At 40.4% G+C, this 27998-nt stretch overlaps 1 protein-coding gene across 1 annotated transcript in view; it reads left to right on the plus strand.

The window, feature by feature from the left end:
- Positions 1 to 26899, plus strand: part of slc7a11 (solute carrier family 7 member 11) — a 36425-nt gene extending 9526 nt beyond the window's left edge. The window contains exons 3-12 of the mRNA XM_022209472.2: positions 4247 to 4362; positions 6099 to 6224; positions 8359 to 8458; positions 8679 to 8723; positions 13047 to 13170; positions 23426 to 23529; positions 25001 to 25097; positions 25875 to 26024; positions 26241 to 26418; positions 26634 to 26899. Coding sequence (XP_022065164.2) covers positions 4247 to 4362; positions 6099 to 6224; positions 8359 to 8458; positions 8679 to 8723; positions 13047 to 13170; positions 23426 to 23529; positions 25001 to 25097; positions 25875 to 26024; positions 26241 to 26418; positions 26634 to 26686 — 1093 coding nt within the window. The 3' untranslated portion in view covers positions 26687 to 26899. The remainder of the gene's footprint in view (positions 1 to 4246; positions 4363 to 6098; positions 6225 to 8358; positions 8459 to 8678; positions 8724 to 13046; positions 13171 to 23425; positions 23530 to 25000; positions 25098 to 25874; positions 26025 to 26240; positions 26419 to 26633) is intronic.
- The last annotated feature ends 1099 nt before the right edge of the window (positions 26900 to 27998 follow it).

Here is a 27998-nt window from a genome sequence, read left to right on the forward strand (position 1 = left end):
ATAGTATACAAAATAATAAAATAAATATAGAAATAAAAGCAAAACCAGGGAATAAACAGTATAAATCAAGGCATTAAGATAAAATAAAAGCATTATGTAGAAGCCAGTTTAAAAAGGTGAGTCTTGAGCCTGCGTTTAAAAGTCTCTACGTTCTCTACAGCCCTCAGGTCCTCTGGCAGGCTGTTCCACAGGTGAGGGCCATAATGTTGAAAAGCTGCCTCGCCATGTGTCACTGTATTCACCTTGGGAATTATCAAAAGGCCAGTGCCAGAGGACCTGAGGGTCCATGAGGGTTCATAAGGTAAAAGTAGATCAGATAAATAAGAAGGCCCAAGACCATTAATACATTTAAAAACTGTTAAAATAATTTTAAAGTCTACCCTGAAGCACACAGGGAACCAATGCAGTGATTTTAAAACTGGTGTAATGTGGTCCCGCTTTCTGGTCTTCGTCAGGACTTTCATCTGTCTGCTACATTCACAGATTACTGCAAACTCAAAGTGACATTAGAGCAATTATAGTCAACATTTTAACACTTTTGTAAGCTCAAGCACTTTCAGTGTCTTGAAAAGTGGTCTATTATGGGATGGCTGCTCCGTTAACTGGTACCAGGACTGTTGTCAAGCTGTGTTCCACAGCTCATTTGCAGCATTTGAGTGGAAGTCCAACGCATCACCAAATATTTATAAGATGTTTAAACTTGCTGTCACCAAACTGAAACCAGGACAGATTCAATAGCTTGTTTCTTGCCTCTGATGCTTTCAGAAATACTTTTTGTTGAGCAGTTTTTGTAATAAAAGAGAAATTTTGTGACCGAGCTGCCATATTTGTCCGATGTTTCTACCAGACTGAAGCTAAAGCGCTGTCATGTGACCAGCTAGTGACCCACCCACCAAGCGGGTGATATTCAGATGCAGTGAGCTTCCATGTGAAAAAAATGGCCCTGTGGCAGTGTTGCCAACTTAGCGACTTTCTCGCTAAATCTAGCGACATTCCAAAGCCTCCTGGCAACCTTTTTTGTTGAAAGTGACTAGTGACAAATCTAGCGACTTTTTCTGGTGTTTTAGAGACTCTGACATGAAAGATCGGAACGTTCTGCAGCTACTGTCCTCAACAAACCGCAGGTGAGCTCCTCCTCGTCCCAAAGCACTCACAGGCGGTCCGTGTAGGAGCCCTGCTGCAGTCCCACTGTCTGTTTAGAGGAGACCCACTTCACTCCGCGGCCAGACAACAGATGAATCACGCATGCGCAAAGTCACTGCAGATTCCATCTTGGCTTTAAGCGGAATATAAATGAAAACGTTTCTTCACTGTCATAATAAAATAAATCACAGCATTTAGCCTCGAGTTCAAAACATATTTTGGGTGTTTCACTTTTTGTCTCTCCCGCTATATTATTCCTCTCTCCTACATTAACTACAATTACATGTAGACTGTGAAATATGCAAATTAGGCGATGATGTCATTTAGCGACTTCTAGCGACTTTTTGGACAGCCAACAGCGACTTTTCTTACTGAGGAGTTGGCAGCACTGCCCTGTGGACACGTAGCTTTAGTTCTGGTGCTAACAGCAACATGTTTTACATTGAGATGATATCGTCGGCTTGAAGTGTTGCAGTGATCAGAAAACTCTTTGCTGAACAATTTGCAAACAACCAGGCTTTTATCCAAGCTGACATCAAGAATATTTTTTTAAAGAAACTTTCTTTCCAACAAGCTTAATGTGGTCTGGTCTTCCTTCACTGTTCACCAAATTTTCTTGTGCGCTGATTCAGAATCAGAATCAGAATCAGAATTACTTTATTCATCCCCGAAGGGAAATTCAGTTGTCAGGGTTCTTATCTGTTTAATTTTGAATTGAATAGCCTGACTGCTGATGGCAAGAAAGATTTCCTAAATCTTTCGGTCTTGCAGTGCAGGGATAGGAGCCGTCCACTGATGTTTCGTTGTTCATTGAGGCAGATGTGAAGTGGATGATCCATGTTGGTCAGAATGGCTTCCATCTTTCTCTTTCTGCACCTCATCCTCCAATGTGTCCAATCTGATTCCAACCACAGAGCCAGCTTTTTTAATCATTCTTTCAATCAGTGCGTCCTGTGCATCTTCCTTACGGCTAGCAAACAGACTTTAGGTCCATTACCGCCACCTACTGGGCTGGAGTGTTCATCAGTATTACCGATGTCACAGAAATTAGGGAACTGAGAAAGGTGCGATTAAATGTGTTGTTTTTTTTTTAAATTAATGCATTAAAGTCCCAAGTCATACATTACATATTGGTTTTGAGTGTTAATTTAAACACAAGACATTTGTGCTCCAATCAAGAAAGCTGCAGACTCAATGAAGAACCTAGGATCTCTGACCCATCACTATTCACACCAGTGAGCAGTGATTCCTAACACATCTCTGGAGGTCATCAGCTGGAAACCTCCTTCAAAAATGTTTCACCTATTTAGCCGCACAACACCTCCAGAAGGCTAGTCGGTGAACTCTGAGTGGCAGTTCACACTGCTCCTACACAATCCAAACAGCACCACCACATTCAGCTGACCCAGGAACGCTTAGAAGATGCTCTAGGTAGTGACCAGTGCCGATGCTACCAGTTAGCTAGTGAATACCTAGTGTCAACTGCTAAAAAAATGACAAAGAAATTATACATATAGACTCGCCAAATCTGCTAGTGCTCACTCTAAATGCTAATGCTAGCTGCAAGTCTACTACAATGTCCAAAGCAAACTTACCACTGACAAAGAAACTACATAAGGCAGCTCACCAAACTTGCTAGTGCTATATGCTAATGCTAACCAATAATTGCTAAAATACATCACAGTCAAGCACACCACAGAGACTATACAAGCAGATTTAATCTAAGATGCAAGTAACAATTGCTAACTGCCAATTGCTAATGCTATCTAAAAAAAGAAAAAGAAAAACACAACTTCAGTGTTGAACAAAAATCTAGGGTCTCATTTTTATTAACCAGTATCAAAGTACACTGACAACTAAACTGACCCTGCTTTATAAATTCGCAAATTATTTCAGTTAGAAAACCTAAAGAACTGCTGTGTGTGGAAACAGTTTTCTTCATTTTATGTACTGTTACTATGAATATGTTTGGTGTGAAAAAACAAACATACTTTAGCACATTTTAACTGCTGATGACAGGCTGGTCTTTCTGAAAAAGAGCTGAACTCTATCCTTCATAGGTTGGCCTATGTAGGATAGAGAAACACGGATTTATAGTCAATTAGGTTGTTCAGACAAGATCATAAAGTAGCACCTTTTGGGCTCAACAGGAAGTAGTTGACTTAAAAGTAATCTTTACACATTATCTACATGCTCGTCTTTATTAGCAGAGAATGCTCAGTTGCCATGAAAATAGCTGATTTATCTTCACATGAGCCAAGTATGAAACTCAGTTTGTTCTAGCAAATGGCTGCATATAAAATACAGTCAACATTGTGACATACAGTCCACATGTACAATGAAAATGATTGTATCATTATCAACAACATAGAAAATGAATCATTAGGCTTAAATAAAAGGCAGCTGTTTTAAGGTGATTTTGCATTGTGTAAATATTTGAAAATAGGTTGCAGAAATGCTTTTATTTTCTGTATGCCTATAAGATCATAATTTGAATAGAAAATGATGTGAATGCTGAACTACATTAGGATTGTATGCTGTACATCTTGCACTTGCACTGTAAATTTACATTTGTCATGCAAACAGTATATTTAAGCTGCATAATCAACTTTTGGAGAAACTGAAAGCACAGTGACATACTCTAAGCATTTATGAAGTAGGTATAGTGATGTTATCAGCTAACACGTTACACATTCTGCAGAGCAACATCAGCACTCATTTAGAGTCATGTTTAAGTTTATCTAATGAATCAATCCAAAGTCCAATATTCACCCACTTTCCGCTCTGATTTGATCCACAGCATTTCCTCTGTAGCTGCAGAATGCTCCACCATGATGGCCAGTTAGTTTGTATCTGTGTGTGTCTGCAGTTTTCTGCTGATACTCTGGGTTTATCATAGCTTTTTCTGTTTTTCACTGAAACTAGTTGAGTGTCAAGATTGACTCATACAGTTAATGTGCTATAAAACTAATAAAACATGAGCTAAACGTGTTCATGAAGAGGTGAGTAAGAATCCTTTTTGTGCTTGTTGCCAACAGTAACTCCACATTTTATTTGATTCATGTTATTACTACATCTGATACACTTGTGCTGTGTCCTGCAGGCCTGCAGCAATGGCAGTCCTTTCTCTGGCCTTTGGTCAGTACATCCTGGAGCCTTTGTTCATGCCATGCGATATCCCTCCGATTGCTGTCAAACTGGCCACTGCCATCGGGATAAGTACGTACCGGAACTACTGTTATGTTGCCTTATCTGCTTGATAATATGTCAGGATGATATCTTTTTGATCTTGTAACCTGCTTTGCACACGACAAGTGATAGGAGCTTGTTTGACAGCATGAGGCATAGAAAGATCCAGATTTACGATTTATTTTCTTTCTTTTTTTTTTAATAAAACACGTCCTTTTAAATAAGAACAAAATGCATACCAGGAACAGACAGTTCAGAAACTGTGAAAGATGTTTAGCACAGCTTACTGTGAATATTGCCTGAGCTGAGCAGATCAGGGAGAGGTAGAAGTCACCAGTGTTGCTGCTTTTAAGCTAAAATCCAACAGTGACAGACACAATCTCAAGTCAAATCAAACAATAGCCTTATTCATGAGCACTCTACGGTGTTTGAACTGGATACTAGAAAAATAGTGACTGAAGGCTGTTCGTCCACTTCTTGGACTGCTAACTCAATGCTGCTGGCTACAAGCACATTTTTCAGCACAATGTATGGGACTTGAATGTGTGTGCTGTTAATGCAACCAGCATTAGATTGTAACCAGCTGATTGTGCCCCTCTAACCGATATAATAATGTGTCTGCCATTGTTACATTATTAGATCATTAACACATAAAAAGAAACTATGTTAGCCAAAACCGCAGCTTTAGAGTGAAATATCAGTGTTTGGTGGAGCTCTTTACAGCTCATTAACATCTGAATGTGAGCCCAACAAAACACTGTTTTATGTTTTTTAAGCTTGGAACCAACTGGAGGAATCTTTACCAGTGTGTTATATGGGGAGAAAGCAGCAAAACATGAAAATTCTCCACAGTTCATGTATGTCAACACTGTACTTAAGTGCAGTACTTGAGTACATTTTTACATTCCATACGAATACGTTTAAACCAGAAACCGATTTCAAAGAGGAATAATGATGCAGAATCTGTGTTTCTGATATTGTCATTAGTACACTGCAGTTCAGCCATGGCAATGACTGCTTATTCCACTCACTGTGTCTTTTAACCTTACATGCTGACGAGAAAAAAAAAAAAAAAGGATTTCCCCATATTTGTTAAGAGCTTTCACAGTGGTTTACAGCATCAGGAACCCAGAGTTAAAGGATGTTTCAGTTCAGTTTAAATCTGCCATATTTCTTAATGGGCTATGTCATGAAGACTTTGTACTTTGGATTTACCCTGTTGTCGAAATGAAGGAAAATAAAGAGTTGCCCTAAAAAGTATGTGAGCAGTGAATATCAGGGATAAACTGATACCTATATCCAGTATTCCTCCAAGTATGCCATTTGGGGTCACTTAAAAATGCCCTTCTTTTTGAAAAGAAAGCATTTTTTTTTATGAAGATAGCATTAAATGAATGATAAATCCAGTATAGATATAGTTAATGTGGTAAATGACTATTGTAGCTGTAAACAGCTGATTCTTAATGGAATATCTCCATAGGGGTACAGAGAAACATTTCCAGCAACCATCACTCCTGTGTTCTAATGCTACATTGTGTTAGCTAATGGTGCTGAAAGGCTCATTGATGGTTAGAAAACCCTCGTACAGTTATGTTAGCACATGGATAGAAGTGGGAGTTTTCATGGGAAATTGCCCTGGTGACCCCAAACTTCTGAACGGTGGTGTATGTAAATAACACATTTGAAAGCATGGGGTAGCTAACTTGTATGTTTAGAAAGAAAATCTGTTGTTCACAGTCATTGTTGAAAACTTTCTCTCTCTGCAGCTTCTGTTATGTATCTGAATAGTGTCAGTGTGACGTGGACAGCCAGGATTCAAATACTCCTCACCTTCAGCAAGCTGCTGGCCATCGCCATCATTATTGTGCCTGGAATGTACCAGCTCTTTAAAGGTACAGCATCATCATCATCATCATCATCATCATCATCATCATCATCATCATCATCATCATCATCATCATCATCACTTCTAATATCCCCTGTTAGCACTTTACTTGAGCTCCAAACATCGTCCGGACTCCAGGGGACATTTAGTGCTCCATTCATGTAACAGGCTTCACACAGAGTGCTCAGCTGAAACAATTAACATGACTTCCTTTGTCTCACACAACAACATGCAGTGTAAATATAAGCTTGAAGCCATGCAGGCCATGATACACAGCTGCTCACAGCAAGCAACAGCTTGAGCATTTCACCACGTCCTCATAGCAGGTGTTCAGAGATGGAGTTCCTGTCTTCCCTTCAGCCATGGGTCTTGCATTAAAATCTGTTTGTCTCATTCTCTGCTTCTGTTGGTTAGTATCTACTCCCCCATTAAAATCCACTACAGCATTTAGCAGTTGAATCTCAACAAAATCCTAGTCACACATGCCAACAAGCCAGCATGCATATATTCAGGATGACTAGGTTGGCTGTCAAATGTCTACAGATGGAGATCACTAAGGCTGTTTGCAAAATGTCCATTCCAGGTGGCTAGTTTCTGCTTTCCTTCAGTCAGACCGAAAGCAGATATCTAAAACCGTTCACATAGAAATCTGTTTTGGTTTGTATGTTTTTCAGAAAGCTGCAGGGAACTTGTGCTAGCTGCACTAATCACCCCAATTTGTGCTGTTTTGTGTGACTCCTTGCTTCTCCAAAGGTGAAGTTAGCAAAACCCAGATCAGATTAACAACACTGGCAGATTCTGATATGAAATCATGTAGCATATGCAAGCACACATTTGCCATTCCTATTTATCTGTTAATTAATCATAGCCATGAAATTTAGTTTTTAGTCGTTTAACTGTACTTTGAGTTTGTACTGTTTCACTGTTATGTACAGATACCAAACCGTGTGACCTAAATATGTAGCGGTTGGACTCAGAAACATCCTGACAATTTAATCAGTTATTCCTTATATGACTTCCAACAGATAAGTCCCAATAAATCCTCAGCAGTGCATTTGTAGTAGGATTCAATCATGTGATCGTCAGCAGGCAGCTGATGTAGTGTTCACTTGTTGTCGTGGTTACAGTGAGGCTGTGCCGCCATTTCACAATGATACAGAAATCTTTAACAAATCTGTGGATCCAGACTATGAGCTGCATCACTGCCTAAATCTACTCACTTGGTCATTGTGTCATTTCTGACCTTCTCTAAAAATTTCATCCAAATCTGTTGCAGGGGGTCCTCAGTTTATGACGTTCTCGACATATGGCGTTTCATCGTTATGTTGGAACTGGCTATGGGCCATCGTTATGTGGAACTAGTTGCAGAGCAGAGCAGACGAATACGTCGTCAAGTGGGGATATGAGACAGCTTTGTTTACATTCTCTAGTTGTACGCCACCTTGGATTATGCTACATTCACTGATTGATATTGTGATGCACGTAACGGCTTGTTTACATTTTCGCCGGAGTTCCGACTCATAGAGAAAATCAACTTACGTTGGGAACGGAACTCCAGCGTACGTCGAGGACTCCTTTATTCTGTTTTTGAGTAATGTTGAACACAGGAAAACGTACGCCGATCATCACATAACTGCGCCACGTTCCTTGGTGGAGTACTAATCCAAACCATAAATGGGGTCCAACAGGATTCCATGCTTTTCAAACCACAGAGCTACACTTAGTCCACTTGTCTCATTTGGTCCTAGTATTACCTGCCTTTGCTTCTGCTTTCGTCACAGAATGTTCATCACATATAATCTATGCCACTGAACACAGCAATAAACCTGTTTGTTTGAGCAGTTTTTGTTTATAAATGTGATTACAGTAGAACACTGATTACATCTGGGAATGACTTAATATGAACCTGTGTTGCTGAGAACAATCTATTTCCCTGGGTTAATAAGGCAGAGTGCTGCTCCATTCATCTGTTTTATTGTTATAGTACTTTTATTATTATGGCTATTATGGCTATTATTGCTCTTGGTCTTGTCTCAAACTATTTGCACTGATCGTTCCATGGCGGCAACAATCCCTCTTCATTTAGAGACAATTATAGTGCTTCAGACAGTGCATAAGAAGAGGTATGTGTGTGTTTACAGGAGAGACCAGAAACTTTGAGAATGCCTTTGAGCTGAGCAACGTGAAGCTGTCTGGTATGCCGCTGGCCTTCTACTCTGGGATGTATGCATACGCTGGGTGGTAGGTATGCTCCACATGCACACTTGCATGCACAGCGGCAAAATGACAAAAACTGTGTCACTGTCCACATGCTCATCGATACAAATCTATGGCAGTCATTAAACTTAAGCAGTTTCAGATTGTTCAGTGATATTTTGTTGGTTCTTCACTTGTACTGTAGTTAGCATTCTTACCATTCATGAATTATTGAAGCTTTAATAACAACTGCTTCATTCTTTAGGTTCTACCTGAATTTCGTGACAGAGGAGATAGACAACCCTGAGAAGTAAGTTTGACTCATGCTCATGCTACTGGCAACAGTTATATACATGTGATGAATTTGAAACCTACAGCACAGTATTGTTTCTCGCCGCTGGACACATGCAGTTGATTTATGACAGGGAAAGCAGCTCCAATCACTACTTTATATTAGCACATGACTACCTGCATGTTCCAAAGGTTGTTCATGGTGATGAAGCCACAGAGAAGTACTGCCAGCTGTAGAGTTCTCCTCCAATCTGACCAGAGTTTTACAACAGCATCTCCTGAAAGTATTCATCGAGGTGACCACATGGGGCTGCTGAAAATTCTATTATGCTTTTGGCACCACAGGGGCCATTTAAAAAACTTACGTACAAATATACATTGGTTTCTGTTTCCCAGTTATTTTTCCTAATTATCTGGCATGCATAGACTAATACAGGTCGTGATGGTATTTGGTTATTAAGGTGACCACTGCTTTATTTCAGGGGAGATTTTAGTGCATTTATATAAACACAGAAAGTTCAGTCCACATGTGACAATTATTTATGTAACTCCAGCAATGAACCGTACAGAAAAATGTTTTCATTGTTAGGCTCCCTGCTGGCATGTTTTGATGGTTACGCTGGTGGTTAGAGAGGCCACATCATGCATCCACAGTGAAGTAGTCAGCTGCGATGGAGCTCAAGATTCAACAGTGTTCCAAATGATTTAACTGTATCTGATAAACTGTGACTCTGTGTGACGGCTTATCTGTCTGAAGTGAAGAAAAGTACGCCGTGTCATTTATGATAGATCCTAGACAATGCTGCCTCCATGTAGAGGAGAATTATGAATAATTATTGAAGCTCCTACTGCACAGCTCAGTCTTTAAATGTTCATATCCTGCTGCTGTCTGATGCTGCCAGACCGCTCCTTTAACAAACATCTTTGGCGCCTGTAGCATGTGAAAACAGAGATAAGAGATAAAAAACCTTAAGTGGGCATTCAGAACAGCTAAAGTAATTCCAGAGTTTGTTTTTTCATTAACAAACAGTAAAAAAAAAAAAAAAAAAAAAAGTGCCAAGAAGCGTTCTAAGCCACTGGGTACTTTATCTCCTCTACTATTTGTGTACTCATATTTTATTAGCAATTTCGCTGCAAACTTTGTCACTATCTTTGGTCTTTATGATTTTATTGGTCAGTGTAATAATGTGAAATTTAATATCACAAGCATGACAACTGTGGTCCGGACCAAAGCTAGGTCATGCTGTCCCTACTGCCCCAAACCCTGGATCAACATAGATGTAGGACCTTTGTAAAGATCATGTAGAAGAGCAGAACATACAGTGCCTTGTGAAAGTATTCGGCCCCCTTGAACTTTTCAACCTTTCGCCACATTTCAGGCTTCAAACATAAAGATATAAAATTTTAATTTTTTGTCAAGAATCAACAACAAGTGGGACACAATCGTGAAGTGGAACGAAATTTATTGGATATTTTAAACTTTTTTAACAAATAAAAACCTGAAAAGTGGGGCGTGCAATATTATTCGGCCCCCTTGCATTAATACTTTGTAGCGCCACCTTTTGCTGCAATTACAGCTGCAAGTCGCTTGGGGTATGTCTCTATCAGTTTTGCACATCAAGAGACTGAAATTCTTGCCCATTCTTCCTTGCAAAACAGCTGGAGCTCAGTGAGGTTGGATGGAGAGCGTTTGTGAACAGCAGTCTTCAGCTCTGCCCACAGATTCTCCATTGGATTCAGGTCTGGACTTTGACTTGGCCATTCTAACACCTGGATACGTTTATTTGTGAACCATTCCATTGTAGATTTGGCTTTATGTTTTGGATCATTGTCCTGTTGGAAGATAAATCTCCGTCCCAGTCTCAGGTCTCTTGCAGACTCCAACAGGTTTTCTTCCAGAATGCTCCTGTATTTGGCTCCATTCATCTTCCCATCAATTTTAACCATCTTCCCTGTCCCTGCTGAAGAAAAGCAGGCCCAAACCATGAGGCTGCCACCACCATGTTTGACAGTGGGGATGGTGTGTTCAGGGTGATGAGCTGTGTTGCTTTTACGCCAAACATATGGTTTTGCATTGTGGCCAAAAAGTTGGATTTTGGTTTCATCTGACCAGAGCACCTTCTTCCACATGTTTGGTGTGTCTCCCAGGTGGCTTGTGGCAAACTTCAAACCAGACTTTTTATGGATATCTTTGAGAAATGGCTTTCTTCTTGCCACTCTTCCATAAAGGCCAGATTTGTGCAGTGTACGACTGATTGTTGTCCTATGGACAGACTCTCCCACCTCAGCTGTAGATCTCTGCAGTTCATCCAGAGTGATCATGGGCCTCTTGGCTGCATCTCTGATCAGTCTTCTCCTTGTTGGAGGTGAAAGTTTAGAGGGACGGCCGGGTCTTGGTAGATCTGCAGTGGTCTGATACTCCTTCCATTTCAATATGATTGGACACAGGAGGACACAGCTGGTCGGGACAAGGGAACCAATCGGACGGCAGAAATGTAGGACGGGCGTGAACACTGACCAGTCGCAGTGCCTTTTATGGCTGCCTATAGAGCCAGTCAGGTCTTTCTTTCTCTTGATTCCCAAAGGAATAAAACCAGCCATCCATTCAGAATTCCAGTTAGGAAAATCGGGATATCATGCTTGGAAGATGGGGATGCTATTCCAAACACTGTGGGGTTGGAACGGATCAGCTTACACTGTGGAAAAGGGCATGACTTGCGGGGCACAAAGGGGATATATTCTGTATATTTTATATATTATTTCTCAAGGAGCACAGTGCTCCTTGAGATGTTTAAAGCTTGGGAAATCTTTTTTTATCCTAATCCGGCTTTAAACTTCTCCACAACAGTATCTGGGACCTGCCTGGTGTGTTCCTTGGTCTTCATGATGCTCTCTGCACTTTAAACAGAACCCTGAGACTATCACAGAGCAGGTGCATTTATACGGAGACTTGATTACACACAGGTGGATTCTATTTATCATCATCAGTCATTTAGGACAACATTGGATCATTCAGAGATCCTCACTGAACTTCTGGAGTGAGTTTGCTGCACTGAAAGTAAAGGGGCCCAATAATATTGCACACCCCACTTTTCAGTTTTTTATTTTTTAAAAAAGTATAAAATATCCAATAAATTTCGTTCCACTTCACGATTGTGTCCCAATTGTTGTTGATTCTTGACAAAAAATGAAAATTTTATATCTTTATGTTTGAAGCCTGAAATGTGGCGAAAGGTTGAAAAGTTCAAGGGGGCCGAATACTTTCACAAGGCACTGTAAAAACAAAAAATCTAAACTTAGATTTTATCTACTCATATAAGACAGTAGTTATCTTTATGGAATGAATCTGACCTGGTCCTGGACTATTAGCAATGTAGCCCAGAAGCCTCCTCAGAAGAGCAGTGGTTTAGATGCAACACTTCCCTCGAACTAATTCTACGTAATTACTTTGGGTTCAAAAAATGTTGACAAGAAAAAATGGAAGGAGCTAACATCCACCCACCCAGCCATCAGTCCATGTACATGGTCTTTTTCTGCTCTCTTCAAATGAATTCTTAACAAATCTGTTTCAGGTGCATAGAAGTGAGACGACCGTATCTAAAAGTTTTAGACAGCTGCACCCTGCCTCTTGCAACGATACATTTATTATCATCACATTTTGGTACAGGACCTTCATCAGGCTAGTATTTTAACTTTTTGCCTGATGAAGGTCTAGCACCAAAACAGGGTGCTAATAAATGTACCTTTGTATGTTAGATAGTGTGTCTCTGCAGTACAGACTTTTTAACAGCTTCTTCTACACCTTGACCCCTCAATAATCAGAATAATAACAACAATAAATGTTGCAACTAATGTGGCAGTAGTTCTCCTGGACAGTTGCAGCCTGGAGAACTTGTTCTATGTGCCTCTTTTGCCTTAATGAATTTAGTATGATTTACACTTCCTCCATGTGGAATGGACACAATAGCTTCCTTTCCTCATAAGATTTTATTATGAAAAATTAAAAAGCCACAGAAGAAATACAAATTACAAAAAAAAAACAAAGTGGAAATAATGAAGGAACACAGTATTTGTATTTAAGTGAAAGTGAGAGCAGCAGAAGAGTGATTCTTCTGTGATTTTCTTTTTATTAACATGTGCAACATTACAGTGCTGTTTAATTCCCAGCCCATGTTATTTGATTCACATTTATTGGAGGAGCTAAAATACATCCTTCTGAAACCTGTTAACTCTAAAGAGAGAAGAGAAATAGAAAAAGGTTGCGATCAGATAAATAACAGAGGTGAGAGGAAGGTGAGGAAGCGAGTGACAGTGCTTCTGTTATTGTCCCTTCTTCCCTCAGGACTGTGCCATTAGCGATCTGTATCTCCATGGTAATTGTGACTTCCTGCTATGTGCTGACCAATGTGGCATACTACACTGTGATGTCGGCTGAGGAGCTCCTGGCATCAGAAGCTGTTGCTGTGGTAAGTAGACGAAAAAGCAAAAAATAAAATCATTGCACACACGAAAACATTCCAGCTTTTACCCTTTGCCAACAACGCCACCCAGCATTTTTTCTGTTGATACACTACAGCTTTTGTTTTGTAGGTTTGGAACTTATGCTAACTGTAGCCTACATCAGATCTGCGATGTAGCGCAGTGCACAATAATTTTAAAATAAAGCATTTTTACACCAGGGAATATTCCAGGACATTAGTCCAAGAGAGTTTCAAGTTCCTGGAACCCAAGGGTCAGTTTGTTTTTAAAAGTGGGGGGGATGGAGACCACAGCACTTTGAGAAAATGTCGAAGAACGGCGGCAAAATGCCACAAGCTGGGCTCGACCTCACAACCACCGCACCAAAGGCAGAGGATGAAGCTGTTGAACTATTGCTACATACAGGTAGAGGGGTCTGTGGGCCGCTATAGTACTAATTCTCCCGGGCCGAAATTCTGCCCCTACACGCCTCTGGTCGGAGCTTCCACTTGGCACAGGCGCAAATTTAGCATCTGCGCATTTTTTTTTAACCTCACGAAGGTGTGCTGCATGTCTGTGCAACTCTCGGCCGAGTGCGGATGGTGCGTTCAGGAGCGTCGGAATTTTCTATACTGCTGAAAATAACTGGGTTTACAACGGCTTACATGTGAAGAATTTGAATGTGTTGGAGACAAAATGACCCCTGACAAAAAGTGGGGGGGACACGTCCCCACCGTCCCCCCACTAAACTGACGCCTATGCTGGAACCTCTGATAGAAAAACATCTTTTGCTGCTGGTTAAGGATGGACTCAATGGGATACGTCTTAATGTCACTCATAACCATTACTTTAAACGTATTTTTAAATAGCTTTCAAGAGATTAGGTAAAAACAACAATACATTTTCAATTCAGTTAAGAACTAATTGTCAATTTTAGTATTATGGACATTAAACCCTAAAGACAACAGAGAAACAAAGTTAGCGGGGATTGTAGTGTATTTCATTTTAATGCATGCATTAAAATTAATCTTTGATATGTTATAATTTAGTTATTTTAAGACTCCCACAGTGCACACCTTAAATCAAAAATGGAAGGATAGTTGTAAAATATGTACCTTGTAGTGTCTGCAGATGCACAAACATGTAGTTTAATGAAAACACACAAAATTTTGTTCTTAAAATAGAGCAAACATTTCTTCATGACACTGTGAGGTTATAATGTACACACTGCAGCTTTATCTCTTTCTTTCCAAACAGAGGCACCTAAACTTGCTCAAAAATGACACTGCAATACAAAACAAAGCCAGATATTCCAGTCACTACATTTTCTATGTGACATTTAAAGTCTGAGTTCTGCCAACACTTTTCTTTTTTAAAAAAGGTTGTGGATAAAAGCACTACACAACAACTTTACCCCCTAACTATATTGAAAAAAAACAAAACATCAGGTGTGCTACTGTTCTCATTGACTTGTACTAATGAAGTCATCTGACAACAGGCAAATAATCAACTAAAAAGAAAAAAGAAACAGCTCAAATCCAAACAGTATTATTGTTAGCCAGCTCATTCAAAAATGATTACGAGAGAAACAAACTATGTTCTGAACTATTTAATAAGCATTTCCTTTTATACTTATTTTTAAATATCTTGATGATTGCTCTGTTGATATATTACAGGAGTTTCTAGGTTTGCTTTCATTTTTTGTCCTGTTATTCTATTTTGTAAAGGCACAGTTTGTTTCCTGAATTCTTCACAAATGGTGCATGCTTTCGTGTCTAGGAAAGACACTCACTATGCAACAGAAAAGAGTGTTCTGCCATTAGCTTTGCAGGTATTCTGTAAAAAACCAAAGCTCTGAACAAATCTAAATGTTGACCTGTGGATGGTCCAGACAAATAGCTAAATCAGAGCATCAGGAACTTGAATTAATTATATTTCATGACAATGAGGCCAATAGTTCACGGTTGTGAAACTTGTCATGCTGCAAAAGGAAAACAACTGAAATCATTAAGTTCCAGCGTTTTTGATTTTTCTCCAGAGGAAGTACTCTTATTGTTGACTCAGAAATAATGTGATGATTGAGAGGTAGCATGATTATAAATCATTTGGCTTTGATAGGGGTGCGATCACTCCAGTTCTATAATGTATTATGGAATACTGTACTGAGAACTTTGACTGCTACCTTCACTCAAAGCTTTAAATAATAAGAACAGCTCTTTTGATAGTTGTTTTGTAATTGCCATTAAGTGACAGTCTCAAAGAATGTGACGACGACATCCAGACAGCAGGTTCACTAAAATGGAATGCATTTAAACAGATAAGATGTGTGAATTAGTGGAATTTATCACAGATTTATGGCTGTATAACAGAGTAAACACACAAACAGTTGAAGTGATATCACAACCTTTGTTTTAACAAGTTTACACCTTAACATCAGAAAACACTATACAGGGGATCCTCAGTTTACCACATTCTCAGCGTTTCGTCGTTACGTTAGACTGGTTACGTGGGATTGGTTACATAGAACTGGTTACATAGAACTGGTTACATAGAACTGGTTACGTTGGAACTGGTTACGTGGAACTGGTTACGTGGAACTGGTTACGTAGAAGTGGTTACGTGGAACTGGTTACGTAGAACTGGTTACTTAGAAGTGGTTACGTGAAACTGGTTACGTGGAACTGATTACGTAGAAGTGGTTACGTGGAACTGGTTACGTTGGAACTGGTTACGTGGAACTGGTTACGTGGAACTGGTTCCGTTGGAACTGGTTCCGTTGGAACTGGTTATGTGGAACTGGTTACGTGGAACTGGTTACGTTGGAACTGGTTACGGTGGAACTGGTTACGTTGGAACTGGTTACGTTGGAACTGGTTATGTGGAACTGGTTACATTGGAAGTGGTTACGTTGGAAGTGGTTACGTTGGAACTGGTTACATTGGAAGTGGTTACGTGGAACTGGTTACGTTGGAACTGGTTACATTGGAACTGGTTACGGTGGAACTGGTTACATAGAACTGGTGACGTTGGAACTGGTTACGTTGGAACTGGTTACGTGGAACTGATTACGTAGAAGTGGTTACATTGGAACTGGTTACGGTGGAACTGGTTACGTGGAACTGGTTACGTTGGAACTGGTTACGTTGGAACTGGTTACGTTGGAACTGGTTACGTGGAACTGGTTACGTTGGAACTGGTTACGGTGGAACTGGTTACGGTGGAACTGGTTACGTTGGAACTGGTTACGGTGGAACTGGTTACGTTGGAACTGGTTATGTGGAACTGGTTACGTTGGAACTGGTTATGTGGAACTGGTTACGTTGGAACTGGTTACGGTGGAACTGGTTACATGGAACTGGTTACGTTGGAACTGGTTACGGTGGAACTGGTTACGTTGGAACTGGTTATGTGGAACTGGTTACGTTGGAACTGGTTACGTTGGAACTGGTTATGTGGAACTGGTTACGGTGGAACTGGTTACGGTGGAACTGGTTACGTTGGAACTGGTTATGTGGAACTGGTTACGGTGGAACTGGTTACGTTGGAACTGGTTACGGTGGAACTGGTTACGTGGAACTGGTTACGGTGGAACTGGTTACGTTGGAACTGGTTACGGTGGAACTGGTTACGTGGAACTGGTTACGGTGGAACTGGTTACGTGGAACTGGTTACAGGGAACTGGTTACATTGGAACTGGTTACGGGGAACTGGTTACGGGGAACTGGTTACGTTGGAACTGGTTACGGTGGAACTGGTTACGGTGGAACTGGTTACGTTGGAACTGGTTACGGTGGAACTGGTTACGGTGGAACTGGTTATATGGAACTGGTTACGGTGGAACTGGTTACGTTGGAACTGGTTATATGGAACTGGTTACGGTGGAACTGGTTACGGTGGAACTGGTTACGTGGAACTGGTTACGTTGGAACTGGTTACGGTGGAACTGGTTACGTGGAACTGGTTACGTTGGAACTGGTTACGGTGGAACTGGTTACGTTGGAACTGGTTACGTGGAACTGGTTACGTTGGAACTGGTTACGGTGGAACTGGTTACGTGGAACTGGTTACGTTGGAACTGGTTACGGTGGAACTGGTTACGTTGGAACTGGTTACGTGGAACTGGTTACGTGGAACTGGTTACGTGGAACTGGTTACGTTGGAACTGGTTACGGTGGAACTGGTTACGTGGAACTGGTTACGTTGGAACTGGTTACGGTGGAACTGGTTACGTTGGAACTGGTTACGTGGAACTGGTTACGTGGAACTGGTTACAGGGAACTGGTTACGTTGGAACTGGTTACGGGGAACTGGTTACGTGGAACTGGTTACGGGGAACTGGTTACGTTGGAACTGGTTACGGGGAACTGGTTACGGTGGAACTGGTTACGGTGGAACTGGTTACGTTGGAACTGGTTACGTGGAACTGGTTACGTTGGAACTGGTTACGTAGAAGTGGTTACGTGGAACTGGTTACGGGGAACTGGTTACGTTGGAACTGGTTACGGGGAACTGGTTACGTGGAACTGGTTACGGGGAACTGGTTACGTAGGACTGGTTACCGTGGAACTGGTTACGTGGAACTGATTACGGGGAACTGGTTACGTTGGAAGTGGTTACGTAGAACTGGTTACGGTGAAACTGGCTGCATGGAACTGGTGGTCGAGAGGAGCTGACGAATACGTCGTCACGCGTTACTATAAGACAACTTTCTTCACATTCACCGGTTGTACGCCACCTTGGATTGTGCTACATTCACTAACTTTTTACCCGTCATAATAGCTTTCAAACATATTATGTTCTGTTATCTTCTGTACAATGATTCATACACACATCACTCTTGTGATGAGCAGTGGTGGCGCAACCGTTAAGTTCTGGATTACTCATCCCATGGTCAGAGGTTCAAACCTCAATGCGGCCACTGCCAGGTGCTTAAGCAAGGCCCTTAACCCTTCCTGCTCCAGGGGCCCTGTACCATGGCTGACCCTGCACTCTGACTGCCCCCCCATTGGGATACGCCAAAAACAGAACTTCCCTCTGGGGATTAATATAGGTTGGAAAAAACTAAGAAAAAGGAAAGTCCTCTCCATGGAAAGGAAATTAGATAGAATAATACACTCAAGTTGTAAAACCGTGCAACACATTCTGTTATATTCCTGTAAAATGATTCATAAGTGCATGAAAGTCGTTGGTATTCATGACTTTTATTGTGATGCACGGAACGACTTTGTTTACATTTTCGCCGGAGTTCTGACTTATGGCAAAAATTGACTTATTTCAGGCCATAGGAATGGAACTCTGACGTAAGTCCAGGACCTCCTGTATCCCTAAAAGCATTATAAGACCACATAAAGTTTAGAAAAAAGAGAAATATTGTTTAAAAAATGAGAAATGGTAGATGCTGTCTGTAATAGTGTCTTTCATTTTATTTCAGCTTGAAGTCCTTTAGTTACAATACAAGCAGCAGGAGTTAAGAACAAAATTAGGAGGCATTTGCAAATGCATAAAGTCAGTACCTTCTTGTCAAAACTGTAGTAATACAGTACATTTCCTTTTTCTGACTCCAAATTATCTTCTTAATGCAAACGTTTTTGATGGTGACTTCTTCCCATTTCGTGCTGACCTTGGCTCCCTTGCAGCACAAAGTTGTGTGTGCTAATTGAAACACTGACTTGACATCTCACCTCGATGGTGTTCGTGATGTTTACTCCCAAAGCGAGCACCACAGTTACCTTCCCGCACTTAACATGTCATTATTAGTGAAGTACCTCTGATGGCGCGGCTTCCCAGCAGCTGTTAATGTAATTGTTCCAGCCCAGCCCTGTTAATGCTAATCAAATCACAGACATTCCTCAAAAACAGCCACCACTTCTTGTTAGACTGAGGACTGCTATTAGTGCTACTGTAAGCCTATAGCTGGGCAAGACTCCTTCACTAAGAGATCACTTGTCTTCAGTAATGCAGTTAGTTTTATTGCCCTCTGCACAATGAATGATACGAGCGCCTTAAGAAAGGTGTTAAGAGCATTTATCTGTCCTTAGAAGGCTGTGATGAGATAAAAGAATTACACTGTATTCTTCCTTTCTCACAGACAGCGGGCAGAAGTTTACAACTCAAACCTAATTATAGAGTTTAACTGGTGTCTAGAACTTGTCTCAAAGAGGCCGACCTCAAGGCACAATTAGTAATTTTAGACTGCTGAAATTACAGGGGTGTTCAGTAATGTAAGAGTGTAGATGGAGTGTGATGTAGATGGAAAGAACTTAAGGAAAGCATATAGGTTATTTTCTTTTTGTGTGTATTGCAAGTCATCAAAACACAGCCAGTTTTGCTTACTTATTGAGTAAAAATCAATCTAAATAATACAGTCCTATACTAAAACGTTGTGTTAAATTTTATGAACCAGAAGACATAATAACTTCCATGTGTTTTGTGTGTTTTTCTGTGACAGTCAGTTACTATTGGACTAGTAGGTTCTGATGCTTTATTTTAAATGCTGTTTGTGGACAACCCTTGACTTTACATTGAAAGTAGAATTTTAGTCACAATAAAATCATTCATATAAATAAATGATAAGAAATTAAGCTTTGAAAACAAAGCTGGAATACAGAAAGATGCATTTGATAGGACCGAACCTGCGCTAACAGGAAATGAATCCATTGTTCTCAGAAATGGCTCCTGGGCTTCAAGATCAAAGTCAGACTTATGTGTCGGCCTGAACAGATACAAGTTTGTAGCATGAGCTGTCAGGTATGTTACATCCTTTAATGGATGAGAGTTTTCACCCACTGGACTTCATGAAGCTTTACTGCAGTGCTGTTTGTCAGGGAATAGCTTCAGGCCAATTCCAAAATGTACAAAGAATTCTTGTGTTGTGACAGAAATGCTAAATAACATTACAATAAATAAACTAAAAAGCCCCCAGAGAGTGCAATACTCTGCCAAGGTTGTTCATTCTCTCATATGGTATTGTCAGAAATTCAGTATATTTTAATTTTTTTTAAGGAATGCAGCATTTGTTTATTTATTATTTATTGATGGTCAGAAATCATGGCAACACAGAATATCGCGTGAAATGCATTTAAATCCATAGGAATCCTGTTTTGTCAGCTGGAATTGCACATCATATCAAATTTGTCTCCTGGCTTTAAATACCTCAGTGCAATGTTCAGAATATTCAGAATTTATAAACAGAAGTCCAGCATACTAAAAACCTAATCGGATCTATTGCATCATTACAGACTCGTTGCCCAGAAATGATCTGAAGTGACAACATAATTTCAGCTTTCTTTTGTATAAAATTACAAATACACATGTACATGATAAACTCCTTTTTCCCCTCACAGTCCACACTTGTCCATGCAAGCGTGGACTGTGACTAATCACCACTGAATGGCTACATGAATAATAATCAGCTTTTGCTCCCACTTCTGCATGACCCATTTATGACAATTACTGCCAGCAGCCCTGTCAGACGCTTGAATTCCATCTAACTAACTACAACTATTAAAACAAGACGAAGCACAATTCAGTAAGAGTCTTTCATACTGTTACATTCAGATGAAGTCCAGTTGTCGTAATTTAAAAGTAAAAAGTTCATAATTTTTGGAAAAATGTGTTTCTTCCTGGAAAAAAGAACAGCCAAATATGATTGACCAATCAGGAACAAGTGTAATGACAGTTAGCTCATCTAAAATGGAAGATGGAAACAGGTGAAAACACTGTATTTAACAAATGTTAAACTATTGCTTTAGAATGGTGCATTATACTGTCTTCACTCAGACATTAAACCCATATATGAGAAAAACAAGCCAGCTATTTTGAAAAATGAAGAAGGAACCTTGCCAAGCATTCATAGATGTGCCTCTGACATACAGCGGAGCCACAAATCTAGACCAGCAGTGCAGATCCTTCTATTTTACATTTATTTAACATTTAATGCAAACCCCATCAATCTAAAAGACAATACCAACATGTCAGTGAAAAGCAAAAATAGTCTTTCAGTGTTTGTATTCCCTGCTCTTGCTTCAGTAACAGCAGCAGTGTTCCATTGAGCTTCCTGCCATATCAGGGATGTTTGTCTTTCTCAGTCTTCAAGTGCACCATAAGCGATCAGTGGCACAGAGGTCAGGTGACTGGATGAAAGCATATTTTTGGACAGTGGGAGGAAGCCGGAGAACCTGGAGAAACCCACGCATATACAGGGAAAACATGCAAACTCCATGCAGAAAGATCCTGGGAAGGCCGGCAGATACAGTGCCTTGTGAAAGTATTCGGCCCCCTTGAACTTTTCAACCTTTCGCCACATTTCTGGCTTCAAACATAAAGATATAAAATTTTAATTTTTTGTCAAGAATCAACAACAAGTGGGACACAATCGTGAAGTGGAACGAAATTTATTGGATATTTTATACTTTTTCAACAAATTAAAACCTGAAAAGTGGGGTGTGCAATATTATTCAGCCCCCTTGCATTAATACTTTGTAGCGCCACCTTTTGCTGCAATTACAGCTGCAAGTCTCTTGGGGTATGTCTCTATCAGTTTTGCACATCCAGAGACTGAAATTCTTGCCCATTCTTCCTTGCAAAACAGCTGGAGCTCAGTGAGGTTGGATGGAGAGCGTTTGTGAACAGCAGTCTTCAGCTCTGCCCACAGATTCTGGATTGGATTCAGGTCTGGACTTTGACTTGGCCATTCTAACACCTGGATACGTTTATTTGTGAACCATTCCATTGTAGATTTGGCTTTATGTTTTGGATCATTGTCCTGTTGGAAGATAAATCTCCGCCCCAGTCTCAGGTCTTTTGCAGACTCCAACAGGTTTTCTTCCAGAATGCTCCTGTATTTGGCTCCATTCATCTTCCCATCAATTTTAACCATCTTCCCTGTCCCTGCTGAAGAAAAGCAGGCCCAAACCATGAGGCTGCCACCACCATGTTTGACAGTGGGGATGGTGTGTTCAGGGTGATGAGCTGTGTTGCTTTTACGCCAAACATATCGTTTTGCATTGTGGCCAAAAAGTTGGATTTTGGTTTCATCTGACCAGAGCACCTTCTTCCACATGTTTGGTGTGTCTCCCAGGTGGCTTGTGGCAAACTTCAAACCAGACTTTTTATGGATATCTTTGAGAAATGGCTTTCTTCTTGCCACTCTTCCATAAAGGCCAGATTTGTGCAGTGTACGACTGATTGTTGTCCTATGGACAGACTCTCCCACCTCAGCTGTAGATCTCTGCAGTTCATCCAGAGTGATCATGGGCCTCTTGGCTGCATCTCTGATCAGTCTTCTCCTTGTTGGAGGTGAAAGTTTAGAGGGACGGTCGGGTCTTGGTAGATTTGCAGTGGTCTGATACTCCTTCCATTTCAATATGATTGCTTGCACAGTGCTCCTTGAGATGTTTAAAGCTTGGGAAATCTTTTTGTATCCAAATCCGGCTTTAAACTTCTCCACAACAGTATCTGGGACCTGCCTGGTGTGTTCCTTGGTCTTCATGATGCTCTCTGCACTTTAAACAGAACCCTGAGACTATCACAGAGCAGGTGCATTTATACGGAGACTTGATTACACACAGGTGGATTCTATTTATCATCATCAGTCATTTAGGACAACATTGGATCATTCAGAGATCCTCACTGAACTTCTGGAGTGAGTTTGCTGCACTGAAAGTAAAGGGGCCGAATAATATTGCACACCCCACTTTTCAGTTTTTTATTTGTTAAAAAAGTATAAAATATCCAATAAATTTCGTTCCACTTCACGATTGTGTCCCAATTGTTGTTGATTCTTGACAAAAAATGAAAATTTTATATCTTTATGTTTGAAGCCTGAAATGTGGCGAAAGGTTGAAAAGTTCAAGGGGGCCGAATACTTTCACAAGGCACTGTAAGATGCAAAGTGAGGGGACGCAAACCGGGGATCTTCGAGCTGCAAGACGAAACCACCAAACCACTGTGCAGCCTCATTCCAATATCATGTTTCCCAATATCACACTGCTATTGAGTGAGCAATGTTCTGCTGGAAATGTCATGTTGTGTTATCTGAATGGTCAACTCAAGGAAATCTAAAAGGAGTTAACAAGGTCAATGACACTGATTAGTTTCAGTACAGAAATAGACCATAGTCCGAAATATTTCTCCATTTTATATGACAGGCATTGTGTTTATAAATGTTTCTGAAACTTACAAAGTTCAGATTTTTTTGTCAAACGTATTTTGTCACTGTGCTCAGGCTCTGTCTAACCCTCTGTTTCACCCTCATATCCTCAGACATTTGCAGAGAAACTTCTAGGGAACTTCTCGATTGCAGTGCCCGTGTTTGTCGCCTTGTCCTGCTACGGCTCCATGAATGGCAGCCTCTTTGCCTTGTCGAGGTACAGATTCATTGATGTTTGTATGTTCAAACAGCAAAGACTAAACCTTGTGCACATTTTCACTGTACACATTCTGCACACAATACAGTGTGCACTGTAGTGGCAGTAGGAAAGATTAGGATTCATCTGTATTATTGAGTAACCTGCAAATTCTCAAATAATAGGCTGATATTGAAATGATGGTTGGATCCCAAATGACAGCCTTAAGAAGCAACAACGGATGGAAAGGCTTTTAATGGGAAATGTCTGTGCAGGAAGTACAGTGGCTTCATAGAGATCCAAATACAGCAAACTGTCAAAGAAAGGGAACAGTTGTTGTTTGCGTGTCTTTGAGCGGGGAACTTGAGACATTGTTAGCTATTATGTTCACTGACAAGTTCATCATTGTTCATCTCATCTCAGCCTCCATCCGAAACCCTCGTTTAGCCCCTTTTCTTTGAGGAAGCCCTTCCCAAAAAAGTCTCTTGGCTATGAACTGTGTTCCAGATCATGAGTACTGACGTAGCCCTCTAAGAGCTGCTTACTACATTCAAGCATTCAACTGACATGTTTGAACCAGAACTCCTGAAGAAGTTGCTACATTACACAGTGTACAATGTTTTCATACAGTTTTGACTTGGCTTTGGCCTGTGACCACACAATTAAACCGAAAAATAACCACAGATTGTATTTACAAAATGGACTTAGCCCCCAGATCTGAAACGTGAAACCAACTCAGAAGTGTTGTGATGTGGTCTGAGATCTTGATCTGATGTTCAGCCCGGATCATTTGTTAATGTGAAGGCCTTACAGATCCAGTCTGCAACCTTGTGATCTGCTCAAAGATTCATTAGCGTCAAATCAGTTCGTATCAAACATGTTTGCTATTTACAGGTTAAAATCGGGATGGGTGCAGTTGTCATGAAAGCACTCAGAGCAGTGGACACTGTAGCCAAGCAGTGCTAAACAGTGCAGCTTTTGGGGCTAACATCAGCTACAGATATATTAGAATCTTACTTCCATTGAGCATTTTCTCCCCGACGCTCGTTTAGCCTTCTGCTTTTGTTTACTCTTCCCTGTAAAGTATTAATAGCTTGAAAACAAGTTGTTGCACCACAGTCTGTTTCCCATGAGACCATGTGAGGCAGTGCACTGCTCCCAGACTGCTCCTCATGGAAACGTAAGCTTATTCATATCCTACAATGTGTGAAGCGCCAATATTTTCCAATTTGGTGGCATATGCATGTGTGTAATTCAACCTGATTTAAAAAAACAATATTAGTCCTGTAATATGAGCCTGGACTAAAGGAATGGGAAGAACAAATAGCACAACATGGGTTCTTTATTGGAACTAAAACTAGAGGAATATAATTCAGGCAAAAAAATCTGCATGTTTTAGTCATATAATGTCAATAGTCCACATTAACTCAGTCTTCATCGTCACCCTGTTGATATGTTTGTGTGACTGTGTGCCCATGTGTGTTTTCACCAGAATGTTTTTCGTAGCTTCACGTGAAGGACAGCTCCCTGAGGTTTTGTCTATGATCCACGTCCGCAGACACACTCCACTGCCTGCTGTCCTCATACTGGTCAGTTTACTGCATAAATCACCTCAGTCAATAGCTCTTGCATGTTAATTATTGTCTATTTTAGTACATAGACAATCACTACAGCTTACCTTAGAAACAACCACTGACTGCAACAGCAACAAATAGCATTCCACAGATGTCTCATTTAAAAAAAAACACTCATCACAGTATGTGTTTGTTACTGTTTGCTCTGTAAGCCAAGTCATTTCTCCTAATGTAGCATGAAGCACTAGCATTGTAAAGAATGTTACATCTGTATGCCTGCATGCTGACATGTGGTTAAACATACTGACCCGAGATAATGGATTTCAATGAACACCTGACAAACAGCCACAAACATAGCATACGCTGCAAATAAGATATCATCTTAAAACTCAACAGTTCTTATTCCATCTACAGAGCTTTGCTTTGTGCAGCAGCTGTTTCTTCCTGACGGTATACTCCTCTATTTATTGATTAATAACATTTTAATTCATACGAACATCACAGCACCTCAGTCAGTGGTGTTAGCTGAAGACACTTGTACTTTCATATGTGTGAGCATCAATAAAATAAACACGTGCACATTGATCTACAGACGCACACTTTAAGGTTATGGCAAGGTAAGCAGTGCTAAGGGTTAAAACTAGGAGAAGTCATACAGAAATGAATGTCATCAGAAATGATGGAACCTCTCTCTCTCTCTCTCTCTCTGTGTGTGTGTGTGTGTGTGTGTGTGTGTGTGTGTGTGTGTGTGTGTGTGTGTGTCTGTGTGTGTGTGTGTGTGTGTGTGTGCAGTACCCTATGACCATGCTGCAGCTGTTTGTTGGGGACATCTACAGCCTGTTGAATTTCATGAGCTTCATGCGGTGGCTGTTCATCGGTGTGGTGGTGCTGGGTTTAATTTACCTGCGATATAAAAAGCCTGACCTCCCCCGACCCTTTAAGGTCAGTGCCATCACATCTGCACACAGCTGTAGCTGCACCAAATCCCCACCAAATCTGTATTGCATTATAAACCACGGCACACAGCACTTGCCTTTCACGATTGCACCTTGATTTTTAATTTGTTCAGATTTTTCAAAGAAGAAATGTGATGAGTTGACTTTGACTGCTCTGTGTGTGTACATACAGTATATAATATCTCTCTTAACTTGTCCACAGGTCCCAATATTCATCCCAGTGGTGTTCTGCCTCACATGTTTCTTCATGGTCTTCCTGTCTCTGTACTCTGACCCCATCAACACAGGAATTGGATTTGCTATTTCTCTCACTGGCATCCCAGCATATTACATCTTTATTCACTTCAACCACAGACCAAAGTGGCTTCAACAGGTTCTAGGTAACTCATCACTACCAGTTACTAATACAGTGGACCGTCAGATTCAGTTGCACATAAAACAAATGAGTAGATGTATTAGTTTTGAAGTTTTTTTTTATTAAGAAAATGCAGTCACTTAAAAACAGCTAGCAATAAGTTTCAATCTATTTGGTGGACTTGTTAAACTTAGTTTGCTATAGTCACAGATCTCTGTGTGGTTTTCTTTGTATCCACAGATTCCTTCAACAGAACCTTGCAGATCATCCTGGAAGTCGTCCCTGCTGACTAACAGCAGCACACAAACACAACAGCACGTCTTTGTTGCCTTCAAATCAAAACCATACTACGCACTGAGATGAACTGTGACTCAGAAAGCAGACTGATGTTTTGTCCTCAGATAAACACATTTCATCTCAGTTCAGTTTTACATGTCTGTGTGCTGAATGTGAGCTTGTATAAAGTGTTTCATTAAAAATTAGAGTTTTGTTAAAAATAGTGAAAATTATTGTTGTGTTTACTTATTTGTCCTTTCTTTGTGAACATTGTCATCACTCATTTGGGTAAGCACTGTGTACACAATTAGTACACCTAAACCGTCCGTACCTATAAATCTTTAGTTTACACCGATCAGGTGTACAGTTTTTCTCAATTGATAAGTTCCTGAAAAATAGCACACATTTCCAAAAACACTGCACACTATTGTTTTTATTAGGACACAGTTCACAAACCACTGCACACGTGTGTCAAAAGTGCACTGTATTGTCAAAATCTGAACTTTATTTTCTAAATTAAAAACACACGAAGCAAAACTAGGACACTGCACTGCTAAATACTAAACACTCCTCTCTCACTGTTTTCACATGAAGTGTAAATAAAATGATACAGTCCTCAAAAATGACAACTTGAACCCAAATGCATCCTATAAATAAATCAGAGGGGGCTGCTGCAGTGCCTGAGTGTACGTCACAAAATAAAAATAATGTTAGACAAAAAATTCAGCACTGTATTGTCCACAGTAGAGTATGCAAATATTTGCACCACGTCAGCATCAGTTCTTTCAGCCTGGTCAGACCACTGGACCTCATCAACATTACAAGCTGTGTTTTCTCTGGAAAGAAGGACCTAATGTGTCTGATCCAGCCCTGAATGCATCAACAGAAACATCACCACATGCCAAGACCATTTATTGAAAAGATTTTCCCAAAGTATGGCTGGCGCTCATGTACCTTCCACCTCCATGTAATTCTTCTATAGGATTCAGAAAGGGAGAATATGGAGGCAGAAAAAAACACAATAACTTGGGGGTTCATACTGAACCATTCCCAAATCAGTAGTCCTCTATAAAACTAACATTGCTCCAGATGTATTCATGTGTGTCATCAGAATCCAACTGAAAAACTCTCTGGAACAAACACACACAAAACAGAGAAACTGTCAGTCATGTTCACTTTCTGTCATTTTACCAGCACTTGTGAAGCAGAATTATACATTAGATTTTTTTACAGTATTCTCAGAACATTTCTGACTGCTTGTATTGTTCCAGTACAGACATGTGACTGAAGAGACAAACAACACTTAGACACCATGTAAAATAAACCACA

Source organism: Acanthochromis polyacanthus, chromosome 10 (genome assembly GCF_021347895.1).
Source record: "Acanthochromis polyacanthus isolate Apoly-LR-REF ecotype Palm Island chromosome 10, KAUST_Apoly_ChrSc, whole genome shotgun sequence".
Taxonomy (NCBI): Eukaryota; Metazoa; Chordata; class Actinopteri; family Pomacentridae; genus Acanthochromis; species Acanthochromis polyacanthus.